Below are 15,615 nucleotides of genomic sequence, written 5' to 3'. Positions count from 1 at the left end.
TGGTTTGTGGGTATGTTTTGCAGGATTTTATGTCTGATCTACCTAAGGGTGTGTGTATGAGAATATGAGACTTCTTTTTTTTTTTTTTGCTTTTTTTTATTGTCTATTTATATATTATATATTTCTTCCTTTTTGTACGATGTCTGCTTTCTCCTCTCAGGTGTAGTCTCCGTAAAATTCCCGCCACCAGTTCACCCCTGCACCATCACCATAGTCTTCCCTCCCCTGTTTTGATCCCTCTCCCTCTCCCTCCCCTGCAGAATGTCTCTGATTCATAGTTGCCTGTTAATTTTGGTTTTTAGTTTATTATTTTTTTCCTGACCCCTTATGGTTTCCTCCTACAAGTGGAACCATCAGGTATTTTTCTTTTTCTTTCTGCCTTATTTCACTGAACATAATCCCAACCAGCTCCATGTGGAGAATGGCATGAGTTTATCTTTTTTGATTGCTGAGCAATATTCTATTGTGTATATAAACTGCTTCTTCTGGATTCACTCGTCTATTTTTGGGCATTTGGTTGTTTCCACATTTTATCTATTGTAAATAGAGCTGCAATAAACATAGAGGCTCAGGTGTCCTTTTGAATTAATGTTTTCGTGTCCTTTGGGTAGGTTCTTAGGAGTGAAATTGCTGAGTCATATGGAAGCTGAGATTCCTGATGTGTTTCTGCATGTTTCCTAGCAAGTGAGATCCGGGAACATTTTGTCACTGTATGTCCCAGCATATGACATTGCTCACCTCTTCATGTATATGGTGAAATATTTGCTATCTTGCTGTTTGTTCCAGGATATCAAATCCCAATCTGTTTATGGGTATATGGCCCTGGGTGTGTAGGTTCTGTGATCTGTCATGGGGTGTCGATTCCAGGGTTAGTCTCTTGTGGACATATTTCCCAGGGTTTTCCAGTCTACTTTCTAGAATCTGTGTGTCTCTGTTTATCTTCCATGTACACCCCAAGGTGGGTGTCTGTATGATCCCTAATGTGGTGTCTCTGCTGTGTTGGTGGGTGTATGTGCTAAGACATGACTTCTTCGACTTCTTCTTGAGTTCATGTATCAGGGTGAGCGCAGTTCTCTGGCTGTTCCCAGTTTTTGCAAGGTCTGCTACCTGTCATCGGGTGTGTGTCCAAGGGTGTGAAGTCTCTGATCTCTTTGAGGGTAGATGTCCCAAGATGTCAGACTCATTGTGGGTGCACATGAAGGTGTGAGGTATCTGCTCCCTTAGGGTTGTAGGTCTCAGGTGTGAGGGTCTGGACTTGTGTCTGTATCAGCAGTGTTTCATCTGAGATCTGTCTGTAGCTCTATTTCACATTGTCAGGTTTTGACAGATGAGGTTTTCACCTGTCTTTCTTTCTTCCTGCATGTGAGGTTGCTGAGGGTTTATGCTCTGGGATTTGGGTCTATGGCCGGACTCCCAGCACATGGGGGCTCTGATACAGCTGTCGGTGTATGGCAGTCATGGGAGACATCGGGTGTTTTTTTTTTTTTTAAGATTTATTTATTTGTTCATACAGAACTGGGGTACAAGCCAGAGGTTCAGGGGCAGTGAGAGGCTTCACCAGAGACAGAGTGGGGAACAGAACAGGCAGATGGACGAAGTACACTGCTGAGGGGAGCAGCGGGCGGGTCAGGAGAGGTCTGCCGCGCCATGTGGTCGCCTCCGGGTCTGCGGATTGAACTCATGCGGAAGTGGCTTTAGCTTCTCAGCGCTGTGCTTTAACCTGCTGCGCCACCAGGGAGGGCACGACACCTGGTGTTTTTGTGTGCATGTGTCACAGGGGCTGGGCCTGTGATCTGTTTGTGTATATCTGGACCTGGATACTATTTCTCTGAATTATTTGTATAATTCAGTCTATCTTAGCTGGTGTGGTTTTTGACCTTTTTGTGAACATGTCACAGGATGTGAGGTCTGTTCTTTTAGGGTTTGTATTTCCTAGAATCTGAAGTGTCTGAGCTCTTTTTGTGTGGATGTCCCAGGGTGTGAGGTTCCTGATCTGTTTTGGTGTGTGCCCCACACAACTTGAGTTCTTTCTCTGAATTATTTGCTATTCTGCAGCTAGCCTGTCATTTCTCTGAATTACATTTTGGAGCCTTTGCCCTAAGCCTCCAGGAGGATTTCTGAATTCTGGATGTGAAGGTTCTAAGTTTTTTTGTTTTGTTGTTTTTTGGTCTTCCTTCCAGGGGTGAGTTGACTGGGCTGTTTGGGGATGGTGTCCTAGAATATGTGACCCCGAACTCTTTGGCTTTGAGAGTTCCTTGATCTATTGGGGATATATTTTTAGTTGTGATGTGAAGTCTGTTCCTCAGAAGTCTCCCCTTTCATGTGGGAAGTGGTGGGTTGTTTGGGGGTCTGTGACCCTCGTTTGAAGACTGATGTGTTTGAGTGTCTGTATCCCGGGTGTCTTCTGAGACAGTTTCGAGCCCACATCCCAGGGAATGAATTCTCTATGCTGTTGGGATTTTGTCCCTGGTTGTGAATTTGGAGGGAGGAGTTTCAGGATCTGATTCCAGAGCTGGAAGTCTTTCTATAGATGTTTCACACCTGTCAGGTGCTTCACCCCGTGTCCTGAGTGTGAGAGCTCTAGCTCCTTGTGCAGTGGTGTTGAGGCCCCTAACTGCTGGGGGGGAGGGGCTCAATTCCAGGGTATGAGTGTATGAGCCGTTTGGGGTTCTGTTACCAGTTGTTTATGCCACCTCTCAGATGTTTGGGGGTCTGTGTCCAGGTTATGTCTGTACGCTACGTGGGGGTTTGCCCTGAGACGTAGTTTGTTAACTTGGAGTTGCCTGTCCGATGTGAGGCCTCTAGTCCGTGTGTAGGCTGCTTTCCAGCTGGCGCAGTGTCCATGAACTCTGTGCCTTTCCATCCCATCATGGGAGGTGCCTGGGTTGTGTGGGCATCTGCAGCCGGGATGTGCAGTCTCTGAGCTGTTTTGTGTCTGTCTCCCAGGACAGAAGTCCCCTGCGCTGTTGGAGTGCCTGCGTCCTCCAGGTGAGGACTCTAAGCTGCTGTGGGTCTGTGTCCGAGTTTCAAGGTCTCTCTGCTGTTTGTGGCTGCCTGCACAAAGTGTGAGTTTTCTGGGCAGTCTGGGGACCTGTGTGCACCTGTGGCGTCTGAAATCTGAGTATAGAGCACAGGTTCCTTTTTGAAGTCTGTGTCCTGGGCTGGTATTTCCTAATCATTCGGCGATCAGTATTTAGAGTGAAGCTTTGTAGTTGTTTGGGAATGCAAGCCTAGAAGTTTCTAAGCCGCTTGGGGTCTGTGTCTAGCATGTGTGATCTTAGGATGTGGGGTCGGTGGCACTGGGTGTGAAGCTTGTAAGCTAGGTAGAAGGGTTGAGTCTTTTCAGGCCTCTGAGCTCTTTCGCAATCAGTGTGAGTTTAGGGCTGTCTGGGTATTTGGAGGTGCTGAACTGTTTTGGGGAAATCTGTCTGGAACCTGCCATCTCTGAACAGGGACCTGAGGCAAGGCGGTGAGGTCTCTGAATCGGGTTAGGACCTGTGCTCCAGGGAATGTGGTTTCAGAATTCCCTGGCGGCGTGTTCAGGGCGTGAGGTGACTGTGCAGGTTGTTTGTTTTTGTCAGCTTGTTGAGTCCTCTGTGAAATCAGTGTGCCCTTACTGCCCTGTTGTGAAGTCTCTGAGCTTTGAGTTGGGCTGGGGAGGTGACTGTAATCTACTTTTCAGGTCTCTGAGAGTGCGTGGCCTTGTCCAAGACCAAGCTTCTTAGAGGGCAGTATCAGAAGGTGCTAGGTCTGAGTTGTATGCAGATCTGTTTGCCAGAGTCGGCATTCTCTGAGTGGAGTCTGTTTGTGGGCCGAAAGAGCAGAGTTCTGGGGGTTTGTGGCCATGACTGGAGTCTCTGAGTTGCTTGTGGGAAGATGTTCTAGGGAGTGTTTAGTGCTCTATTCTACAGGATGCCACCGAGCATTTTGGGGAATGCATCCAGGGTCTGAAGTTTCAGAATTGTGTCGTTTGTGTGGACACTCTCAGGGGGTTGGGCAGTCTGGGGTGACGCCTCAGCTGTTTGGGGATCTGTGCCAGAATGTGAGGTTTCTGGGCAGTTGAGGAGCAGTGTTCTAGGTTGTGAAGTCATTGAGAGGTGTGTGCATCAATTGTCTCCTGACAATTCTGACACAATGTGGGTGGGAGGTTGTGAATTCCAATCTCAGGCAGCATTGGAAGTGTCAGAGTCTTTGGGGGTCTGTGTCAGAGGAGCCTGTGTGTTATTTGGGGCCCCAGTGTGAGATGTCCAAGCTGTACGGAGATGTACAGCCCAGCGTGTGAGGTCTGAGACTCGGAGAGGTATCCAGGGTACAAGGTCTCTGAGCTGTGTGAGGCCTGTGACCTGTTTAGGGTTCTGTTGTCACCTGGGGGTGAGGTCCTTGAGCTACTTGAACACCTATGTCACAGCCTGTGAGGTCACTGAGTAAAAACAAAGGGCACTGGCTCCCACCAAGGCCAACGGATGAAAATGAGTGTATTACAGAAATGTCACCTCTTGGCACACAGGTGCTCAGGAAATATTCGCAGAAAAAACTTTACCCAGTATATTGTGATATGGGTTGGCCACTGAGGCAGCCATGCATTCAGTTTGCTTTTTAAATGTATTTGAAAATCTAAGTACAAAGCAAACTTGTCTGGGGTCAAGACAGTATATGGGTGACGGTGCAAGTGATGGAGTGGGAGCGTGCAGCTCAGTGGCTGGGGCCTGAGACACATGCACTGACACCCCAGCTCCCAGCCTCTCCCCCCACCAAGGTCCTCAAGCCCCACACTGTGTTTTGTTCAGTCAATAGTTCCTTTTATTGATGCCCACCCCAAACAGGGTTGGGCTGAGGGATGCACAAGAGGAAAACAGATTCAGTCCGTGCCCGAAGGTCAGTCTGGGGGCAGAGGGCACAGACACAGACACACACAGACATACACACAGATCTGGCATCTGGGGGCAGGGCAGTCTCACACAGGGGCACTCTGGGCAAGGGGAGTCAGGGAAGGCTTCCTAGAGATGACCTGACGGGAAAAGCAAGGGGCCAGGCAGCTATCAGAGCCTTTTGTACATTTGTGGGCAGATAACTGAGATCAGTAGACCCGAGGTACACACAAAGGGCTGGGGACAGGGCCTGGCAGGTGGTGGTGGGGGTCTTCCCTGTCACCCACCAAGCCCTAGTGGAAGAAGCACCCCACTCCGTTCTTGGCGTGTATTTTGTATTTCTTGGCCTTCTGCCACATGGGCCCTTCCCTGGGACCCACCGCCATGATTTTCCAGGCTTCCCTGAGACATGGGCCAGGTGCTCTGCCCAGTGCCCGGCCCCTCATCAGCACCTCATGAATGCACATTTTTGTCCTAAGTGCTATCTACAGCCTAGGTAGGTCTTGGTTCCAGCTCTCAGTGGTCCAGGCAGCCGTCACATACCAGGGTGGTCTCCCGGTACCCGCAGAGCTCCCCAGAGCCCTGTGCACAGCCAGAAGCAGAGCTCACCCCTAGCCCACCTTCAGATCTGGGAAAGTCTGGACTGCCTTCTATTCACTGTCAGGGGGTCATGGGCATCCACTGCCCTCCAGTGGCACATGGGTGTCCATTTCTCAGATGCACAGCCCTGAAAGACCCTTAGGCCAACACTAGCCAGCATGTGAGCATGAGCACAAAGCAGCCCTGGAGACCCCACTTGTTGCTGGCACGGCTCTGTATAGGGAGACTAAGCGGGCTGGGAACTCTTGGCTCTGATGTCAGCCTGCCCTGGGGCTGCTTCCCCACACCCTTGGGGCAGTAGGGAGGAGGCCTGCAAGACCCCTAAAGCTCCAGGCAGAAGCAGGTGCAAATACAAACTTATCTCTCTATTCTGGGGCTGGGCTGGGCCTCACCCCTTGGGCCTCCTGGGTAGGCTGAGGATCCCAACTGCAGAAAGTCCTTGTGCTGGAAAATCACTTCTGAAGGTGGGCTGGGTTTGTAAGTGCAACCCACAGGTGGGCTGGGCAGGGAGAAGGAACTCCAGGAGTCAGCCCTCACTGCAGCCCCGCAGCCCCGGCCGGGGCAAGCACGGGCAGGTGGAGGCAGGCAGGAGGCCCTGGCAGCCATTCCTTGCCAGGAGGGCAGCAGTGGGGGAGGAAGCATGGAGAGGCCCCCACCATCAGTCTGGCCTCAGACTTCAAAGGGCTAGAAGAGGTATTTGCGGCAGGAGTCAGTCCCACACTTGCACTCAATACGGACCCGCTTCTTGGGAGAGCCAGGGAGCCCAGCCAGGCCAAAGTTGGAGTCCATGCGGGTGCTCTCCATGTCCACGGGATCCACTGTGGAGTCACAGCCGGGAAAGGGACTTGTTAGAAGGCTGGAGGAAGTGTCCCGACGCCCTTCTTACCAGGAGACCCAGGAGTCTTGGGGGTAGTGGTTTGGGACTAGGGCCAGGATTCAGCACTTGAGAACTGTCTGTTCAAGTATTAGGAAGATGGCCAGGGTTTGGGAGTGGCTGGGGGATACAAGGATACGTCAGGGAGAACCAGGGGGTTGGGCCAGGCAGAGGTCAGGAGTGGAGGGTCACCTGGGCATCCAGAAGGGAATCTGAACACCGCTGCTAGGTTCTCCCCACCAGTGTCTCAGAGGTGGTTAGCTTATCAGAAAGGCCTGGCTGAAGTCCCAAGGGTAGCCAGAGGTTTGGAATGAGGAAGGGGAGGGGGGGAGAAGTCAGGGAAATTCAGAGGATTGGAATGAGGAGGGGTGCCTTAACGCCTGAGCCAAATGTCTTCCCCCAGCAGTTTTGGGGGAAGCTGGCATGAGTGTCTCGGGCTGGAGCGAGGGGGACCCCCGCCCTGGGGTGGGTAGAGCCTCAGTAGCCTAGATGGGGAACCAAAGTCAGAAGAGCATCTTAAAGCTCCTTGGGGTGGGATCCTTGTGTCCCATGTTGTGGCATGCCCCTGCCCCGGCCCCACGCCCCCCACCTTGCATGTTGTAATCAAAGGTGAGCTCCTCGCCTGCCCGGATGGTTCTTGTGGCAAAGAAAGCGATGCGGGGCAGCCGCTCATCAAGGTTGTCTATGAAGACGTTGTACACCTGGAGGTTAGGGTCACACTGGGCAGAAAAAGAATAGCGGGAGGGTGAGGAGGGGCCCAGCCTACTCCTCCAGATCCCTACCCGCTCGCCCACCTGCCGGGTACCCACACTGTGGTTGACAAAGTGGGAGATATTGCCGTAATAGGCAGCATCCACCGTGTACACGTCCTCCACGTAGTCCAGGTCGAAGAGGTAGGTGGCACCCTGGCGGTCGTAGATCTGGCCCCGCCGCTCCGCCTCCTCTGAGGTAATGATCTGGGGAGAGGGCCGTGGGGGAGGAAGATTGACCAAGAAGGCTCAGGAAAGCTAGTTCAGCTCCTACCCAGGGCCTAGACCCTGGGGAGGCGACCAAGGGAGCCGAGAGGCACTCCAAGCTCTCGTGGCTGGCAGGGTGGACACGTGGGGGACAGGGATGCAGACGGTCTGTGAAGCCCTGCTCAGCAGGCTGGGTCTCCGCTGCTCACCACCTGTCCCACCTCAGGCCTCTGTGGGAAAGGGCAATCAGTGGACAAGACAGAGGGGAGAAAGGCCCAGGGCTGGAGGGAAAGGGAAATTGAATGAAAGCGACTCCGGGAGAACCTGAGGCATAGTTAGAAACAGACAGAAGCCCCACAGGAAAGACTCAGGTCCAGAGGAGACCAGCGGCCTGGGGGCCTGAGCTGGAACACGCACGTGCAAGAGAGAGCCCGTCTTCAGCCCAGACGCGGTGCAGGGGCAAAAAGCGGTGCCTTAGAGGGCAGCAGGCCTTCCCAGAACCGTGGGGCCATACCAACCGTGGCCCCACCTGTCCTTGCCTCCCAGATGATGCCAGTGGACTATCCACCCCCTCAAACACTCTCCTCTGTCCCTCGGGGCCCTTCTTCGCCTGGGGTCAACCACAGCCTCCTGTAATGAATGGTCAAGTGCAGCCGACCATGCCCATCTCTGGGTGAGGGTCCACGGCAGCCAAGACTGCCCTTCTCAGCCTAGGGTGCTTCAGAAAGCCTCCTGCTTCATTGCCGGGGCCCCTACTGCCTCCCTGCTCCCCTGCCGCCAAGTGCCAGCACAGGACACAGCGCACAGTGGACACGCAATGAACGCCCTCTAGTTCTATTCTGCTTTCTAGCCCAGAGACTTCTCTGTGCAGGTAACTCATACACACTTGCCCCCACACCTCTTCTTGCTTTCCTCTCCCTTAGTCAGAGGCCCACTGCCCCACGTCCACCCCGCAGACACTGGCCGCTTCCTCACTCACCCTCGTGCCGGACGGGACACGCTCTTCCCACAGTCCTTGTTTCTTCTCGCCAGGACAGCCACATCAGTGTCTTCCCCATCTCCTGCCTCTCACACAAGCACCCTCGCCTCTGCTCTGTGCCAAATGCCTGTCAGTGATACCTCTGGACAACCAAGATTTGTCCTTTGGGCCTCACCACCCCATACACCAGCTCTATTCCTGGTTCCCCAGCCATAGATTTTCGTTCATTCACTCTGGGTTTTTATCAGGCCTACTCTGTGCCTGGTTTGCTGCTTAGGGGCCAGGGATCACAGGGATCAAGCCCAGTCCCAGTGCTCGGGGGGTCACAGATTGGTGACAGAGATGCACTTAGCACAGCGCGAGGCGTTGACAGGGAGCACAATGCTGAGGGCGGAGGCCGGTGGGGAAGCGGTTCCCTCCCCAGCTGCACATCACCAGGGGCACCGACACCAGGCTGAGGAGTGAGGACTCTCCCAAGGGCTCCAGCGAGCCATATCTCTTTGAGTTCAGTCAGGGTCACTCTCCTTCCACGCCCAGAGAACATGTACTCTTCCTTCTCTGCCCGCGCAGATTTCCCAAACCCCCCCCCCCATCTACTCCACGCCTGAGCCACCCCTCTGAAGCCCCGAGACCAAAGGGCAGCCTCTCTGGGCCCCAGAGCACGCCAACCTAGTGTGAGCCAGCTCTTTCCTGCCAGCCCCTCTCCAACCCAAAGGGCATGCCCTGAGCGCTGCCTACATCTTCCCGCCTGATCTGCCCCTACCTGCTCCTCTCACCAGGATGAGTCACGTTACAAGTCCTCCAGGCACAAACGGCTCCTTCTCTACCTTCTCAGTCCAACCCTATAATGGCTGCTCCACTATGCGAACCAATCATTCCCTCCCTGGTCCCTAGCAGCTCTCCAGGGATGGGGGGGAGAGGTGGCCTTCAGTGGCAGCTAGGGAAGGAGTGTTGCTATGAGTGGGAGCCAGAGGATTCAGTCAGGGTGCTGCTCTGCCCCCTCTGGGAGATGGGACCCCAAATGTTTCATTGGCAGAAAAACCCTCCACCAGGTCTGGCAGCGCACCAGGCTGACACACTCCAGCCCCCCCCCTTTGCTGGCTTGGTGACTGAGCGAGGTGCTGTCTGCTTCTGGGTCTGTTTTCTCTGTAGAGCGAGGTTGACGATTACAATCATCCCACCCTGGCAGGGCCTACTGTAAAGATCCCACGAGGTCAGGGGTGTGAAAGGTGTTTTTAAGTTTGGAGACTGAGCAACATTAGGAGTAGTTCTGAGTACTGGACCTTGTGAAACCCAAATGCTCCCTTTATTTTATGTGCCCTTTCCCTAGCAAGGAAAAACTGCTGCTAACGGTCACATGCCATCACTTAATCAAACCAATGGAGGCTCACCTACATCACGGAGATGTTAAAATGTGACAAGACTGCATGTGTTGGAGTGGATGAAATAGGACATCATCCTCTGCTGGGTGAGGGCGGGGTGTCCTACAGGAACAGGCGGCAGCTCACGGAGGGGGCTGTCGGAGCAGAGGCGGACAAGCAGGAAAGCAAATGGCGTGTGCAGACTGTAGTCTGGCGAGGCCAACAGGGCTTGGTGTGCCCTTGACTACAGGACACCAGGTAGGGGCTGGGACGGCTCGTAGTCAACTTAACTAACCTTTCTGCAGTGAGTTTTGTGAATGCTCACGCCAAGCGGGATAAATGGACTCTAAGTCGGCGCTTATCAGGAGAGGTTGGGTTTTGGTTTTCATTGGTTCCAATGGTTGAGCATTTTGGATTTTCAGAACTTGGACCTGCAGTGGCTAGTATTTATTGAAGACTTACTGTGTACTGAACACTGTTCAAGTGCTTCTTCCAGGTGTTTCCCACATACTAATGCACTTAGTTCCTATAAAAGCATTGGAAGTGGGTGCTATTACTGTACCATTTAACAGCTTAGCGAACCGATACGCAAAGAGATTGCGTGACTGCAGAGTGGCAGGAGCTGGGATCTGGCCTCGGGCAGTCAGGCTCCCGGGCCCACTGTCTTGCCCCCTTGGCCATGCTGCCTCCTCAGATGCAGATGCAGAAAGATGAGTTTGGTTCTGGCAATGTGATGCCACACCAGAAGGCCTCACAGGTCTGAGAGGGTCACAGGGCCTGATGTCTTGGCAGGAAAGAAGCCAAAAAATAGCTCAGAAGAATGTGTGGAAAGTGCTGAGAGTGGGGTTGGCGAGCAAGAAGATTCCTGGAAACTGATGTTTCAGTGTGTGGGGCAGTAACAGAAGAGCAGCCAGAAAGGTATCAGGACTAGGGGGCTTTGGGGTGCCTGTGACTGACACTTCCTGCACCTTGCCTGCCAGGACCCCCTGTGTTGGACAGCATTCTCTGAAGATTGTCAGAACAGTGAGGTGGACACACTCCCCACTCTGGATGTCTCTAGGGCTGTCAGGCTCCAGGGCCTGGACCCCGCCTCCAGCGTGTTAGGACACGGAGGGTGTGTGTGCTTCCTCCAAGTTGCCAGAGCTCTCTCAGATGCAGACCTGCCCTCCTCAGACTGTCACAGTCCTTCCGGGGCGAGGACACTTGCTTTTCCTGACTGGCAGGACAGCGTGGGTGGGGTCACTTCCTGCCAGACTGCCAGAGTCCTTGGGAATATGGTGAGCTCGCTCTCTTCCTCTGGGTCACTCTGGGGCGTGGACACCTCTCCCTGCGCCTTGTCAGGATCCCCTTCCTCTAGACTGTCAGGAACCCTCTAGGGGGCCAGAGCACAGGTCCTCCAACCTGTGGATGTTCCTCCCCGCCACCATCACGACTATCTGGGGTGTGGATGTGTCCTCGTCACTGTTCTGCAGTATGGACTGCTGTCTTGACACGTCCCTGACTTCCACTTTATAGTTCTCAGACGGAAGCCTGTTCTCTTCTTCAATGTCATTACTACAGTGTAGACACCCTCAGATCTGTGTCTCTGAGAGCAATTTCAGTTCTTTCCAGCCATATCACACCCTGAGTCTGGAAGTGTGTGGAGGCATTTGGAGTTGTCACCATGACAGGGCACACCATGGATTTAAATGGTCAAAGTCAGGGATATTAAATGTCGCCTGATGCAAGATATGGTCCTTTAGAACAAAGAACTGCCCTAGCATCCCACCTTAGAGCAAGACACCTGCTGATACAGACACCTGGCGGCTAGACACCCGGGCCCTTTGGTTTTCCACCTCCTGCGCACCCCTGGCCTCCCGAGGCGAGGCCGGGGACCTGGTGCCACAGCGAGCAGCAGCGCCATGCGCAAGTCCAGACCTGGCCCTTTAGAAACCTCTCTCCCTGCCCCCCTCAGTCTGCCTGCCAGGCAGCACCACACATCAGGGGCAGCTGCACGGTGTGACAATGGCACGAGGGAAACACCAAGGTGGCTGTGCTGCTGTGTGAGAGGATCCCCCGCAGACACCCATACTGGACTGGCACGAGAGCAAGGCCACTAAGTGCAAAGCCACTAAGCCTCACGACTTGCCTGGGCGGTGACTACCTTGCCTAACACAGCTGACCTTTCCCCAGTGCCCTGCAAGTTAGAGGTGGCAGCCAACCTCTGCCAGGTTGGCAGGTGCTATGCCAGACTGTTCCTTCTGTGAGGTCAGAACAGGGAGCTCCTTCCGGGCCGACTGCTTGGCGATAGCGGGACCCGCGGGAAGTGAGAAGAGGAAGCGCCTTTTCAGGCGACGCCACCCACCGGCCTGTTAAATGGGATCTGCCTGGATTTCGGTTCCCACTCCGCTTCTTTGCTAGGTACGCGTGTGAAACCAGCCAACCTGGAAGTATTTCCACATACTTCTAACTACCAGCTTAGCCCACCTGGTGTGTGCCACCTGGACTGCTCAGGCAGGATGCGCTATTGCATTCCGGTAAACCACCTCCTCCCTGCCCCTGACACGCTGCAGGCGTCGGGTGAGGAGCGCGACAGTGGGCGCACGTGGTAGGAAGAGCTGCATGCGCGCGGCCCCATCTCCCTACCTCTCCCACGTATTCCATGACGAAGCTATTCTTGCGGATCTTCTCCAGTGTTCGGACGCCCCAACCTCGCCCGTCATCTGTGCGGAAGATGCAGAGGTCATAGCGGATGCCCTTCTGGACCACGCGGTTGGGGCAGTCATAGCCACAGCGGCAGCGGGAGTTGCACTCGTAGATGGGCAGCCCTGCTCGCAGGCGCACCTGGCCCTGGTCATTGTAGGCAAATTTATGCAGCGATGCCCCGGGGCAGCAGCCACCAGCCGGTGCCCACAGACAGTCCTGGCACTCGCAGCCCACAGCCACCTGGTTAAGGGTGATGCCCTCCCCAACACGGTACTCGTTGATGTACACGAAGGCCCGAGGGGGGCCGTCCAGGTCCACCTCATTCTCCACGGTGATGCGTCCCAGGTGGCTGCGCTTGGCATTGAGCTCCTGCTCCCAGCGCCGGAGTGCCCGCCTCTGCTTGGCCTTCTGCACCAGGTAGTTGGCCAAGCTTGGGTCCAGGTGTCGGGGTGGCTTTGATCGGTGGTGCCGCCGAAGCAGCTCCCTTTCCAAGTCCTTGTGGAACTGCTTGAGAATACGCACACACTTCAGATTCTGCCGTGGCTCCCAGGTGCTCTCCGAGTCAGGGTATCCGCGCCATTTTACCAGATAATACTCCTGTTCCTGTTGAGGACGGGGACATGGGCACCGTAAGAGGTACAAGCCTTGGGCCAGCCCTTGTAGGACTCCCATTCCAAAGCTGAAGAACAACACCCAGACCCAACCCCCTTTTCTGGAATGACTCCATGCAGGGGTTAAGTAGCACAGGAATCCCTATGTTCAGTCCTGCTCCCTCTCTTCCTAATTCTCACTTTTAATTTAATCACCCAAATTTACCCCCTCCTCTGTCCAGCTGTTCAGTCCCCAACCCTTGGAATGACCGTGCCAACCCCACCTCCAGACCACATCCACAAGCTGAGCACATCAAGCCACAGGCACTGCTACCACTGCTGTCCTCACCCAGACCACGACAGTAGCCTCCTCACTGATGCCCACCCGGCTTCTGCCTTCACCTAAGTCTGGTCTCCACACAGCAGCCAGAGGATCTGTTTTTGCTGAGTTTAATGATACACAGTCTCTGTTCTTGCTGAGTTTAATGATACAAAGTCTCTGTTCTTGCTCAGTTTCATGATACAGAGTCTCTGTTCTTGCTCAGTTTAATGACACAAAGTCTCTGTTCGTGCTCAGTTTAATGATACAGAGTCTCCAAGTTAGACACTCCTACTCCCTAGCGATGTAGTCTTAGGCAAGTTTGCAAGTTCATGCTGCCATTTTCCTCAATTGTTTTGTTATGTAGCAGGTAGTATTTTAAGCAAATTACATCGATTTTTAATTAATTTAATCCTCACAACTTTCTATAAGTTAGCTGCTCATCACCCCCATTTTCTAGATGAGGAAATGAAGCACAGAGAATTTGGGTAAGCATCCCAGAGTGACAGATTTTGAACTCAAGCATGCTGGCTCCAACCCATTCTTTTTGCTATGCTGCCATTACTTCCTCTGGCACTGAAAGCAGTTCCCATTTCAGAGAGAGAGTGTGTGTGTGTGTAATGGGGATGCTAAAAGGATGTACTAATCCTAGCTTTTATGATCAGAGTAGAAAATTCCTTTTGCAAATTTTGGGTAGTGGGGCAAGATGGCAGGAAGCTGACCCCCTTGAGACACCCCTCCCAGGCCATGGTCACTCCGGACTCACGCGAATCTTCTTATAATCGCACAGGTACTCGACTTCAAAGTCATAGAGGTTCCTCTTGGAGACGCCGAGGCCAGGACAGGAGAGCTTGGCCAGGCGACACAGGTCCTGTAGCTGATTCCAAGAAGACTTGCAACACACACTGCAGCCTAGAACATGGGAGCCAGAAAGAACTTACTGGGCATCCCGGTGAGGTCAGAGATCAGAGGGGACCCCAATCAATCCTCCCTGGGACTTTCCAAGGACAGCTTCAGAGTCCGTGAGTTTAATCCACAGATCTTCCCAGTGCTAAAACTCTCCACAAAAATGTGCTACTACCTTCAACCCTAGTGCTCACTGTCCTCAGAGTGGGATCTGCTCTGTGGACTGTCCCAAAGGAATCTGGTTCCAGAGCTTCCAGCTCCTATACTGTTCCTAACACGGCCTACAGTTCAGGATCTCATCACCCGGCTCACACTTTTGAAAAAGAACAACCCCTCCATCTAGTAGGGTGCACTGCCCTAAAGGGGTGGAATTAAAACTGCCAGGCCATGAGACACAGCTGTAACTGGAAAGACTGGTCCACAACCCTTATCTGAAACTTCAGCAGCCAGATGTGTCTTGCAATTCAGTTTGTTTTGGGTCTTACATGTGTAGCTCTAGATTTATACCATAAATTACTTAACAACCCCAGCGTGGTCAGGAGCATCAAGCCAATCGAGTATATTAATAGTTCTGCAGCATAAGTTTGGATTTTTACATCAAATGGGAGAAATAAAGGTGTAAGCACTGAATAATCCCATCTGTCAGGGGTCAAACGTTTTCATGACACAGATAAAAAAGACTTCTGATTTGAGGCACATTCTTAATTAATGTGCTTTAGAGGCCATTTAGCAAATCACCTTACAAAAACACTGAATGTGTCAGTCTTCATCCTATTTCACCTTTTAAAGATATTTAATCTTTCCCCCTTGCCATTACAAAAACAAACACTTAAAAACTCCTGATGAACTACTCTGGACGTCAACCGAAAAAATATACAAACAAGAGCTTTGCAAAATTGTTTCACATGCACTTCCCCTCCCACTGCTTAGGCCAGTGGGACTCAGCTAGGCTGAGTCCCCATGCTTTCCTCCCCGCAACAGGCTCTCCTATTTGGAGCCCCACTAAAGTGGCCCCAACTAACATGTCCAGCTGCTGGCTCTGCACTGACCACTCCTGGTCTCTGAACCTCTTAGAGGTCCCGCTCACACTTGGAGAACCCAATCTCCCCTCAGGTTTTCTCCCGCCACAGGTTTTCTCCACAGGTTTTCTCCCGCCGAGAAGCACACCCCCCAGCATGCTAAGCAAGCCTCTCCACTTTCCCTGCACCCCGGGAGTCCAACTCTCCTCTTGGGGGTGCTCCCTTCCTGTCTCCCTCCGGGAGTCCTCTCCAGCACAAACCCTTCTTCCAACACGCTGAGAGGGGACACTCTCCCCCTGTAGCATGCCTTGTCCCCCCTCTTAGTAAAGGAGGATCGTCCCTTTCCCTCCCCTCCCCTTCCGGCGTCTCGCGTGGACACCAAGCGGGTAACGGTCACCGGCGGCCGATTTTCCCGCGCGCGGGCGCAGCCTCCCCGACCAGCCCCCGCGCGTGCGCGC

The 15,615-nt window shown here is 53.3% G+C and overlaps 1 protein-coding gene across 1 annotated transcript in view; it reads right to left on the bottom strand.

Moving 5' to 3' along the window:
• Nucleotides 1-4,794: 4,794 nt before the first annotated feature.
• SUV39H1 (suppressor of variegation 3-9 homolog 1 (Drosophila)) overlaps nucleotides 4,795-15,615 on the bottom strand; it is an 11,179-nt gene continuing 358 nt past the window's right edge. Inside the window, exons 2-6 of the mRNA XM_004690007.2 lie at nucleotides 13,999-14,144; nucleotides 12,264-12,926; nucleotides 7,152-7,298; nucleotides 6,932-7,061; nucleotides 4,795-6,286 (exon numbers count right to left, since the gene is read on the bottom strand). Coding sequence (XP_004690064.1) covers nucleotides 6,153-6,286; nucleotides 6,932-7,061; nucleotides 7,152-7,298; nucleotides 12,264-12,926; nucleotides 13,999-14,144 — 1,220 coding nt within the window. The 3' untranslated portion in view covers nucleotides 4,795-6,152. The remainder of the gene's footprint in view (nucleotides 6,287-6,931; nucleotides 7,062-7,151; nucleotides 7,299-12,263; nucleotides 12,927-13,998; nucleotides 14,145-15,615) is intronic.

Source organism: Condylura cristata, unplaced genomic scaffold (assembly GCF_000260355.1).
Source record: "Condylura cristata isolate star-nosed mole 26May11 unplaced genomic scaffold, ConCri1.0 scaffold00027, whole genome shotgun sequence".
Lineage (NCBI taxonomy): Eukaryota > Metazoa > Chordata > Mammalia > Eulipotyphla > Talpidae > Condylura > Condylura cristata.
This window is presented reverse-complemented; position numbering and strand designations above follow the sequence as displayed.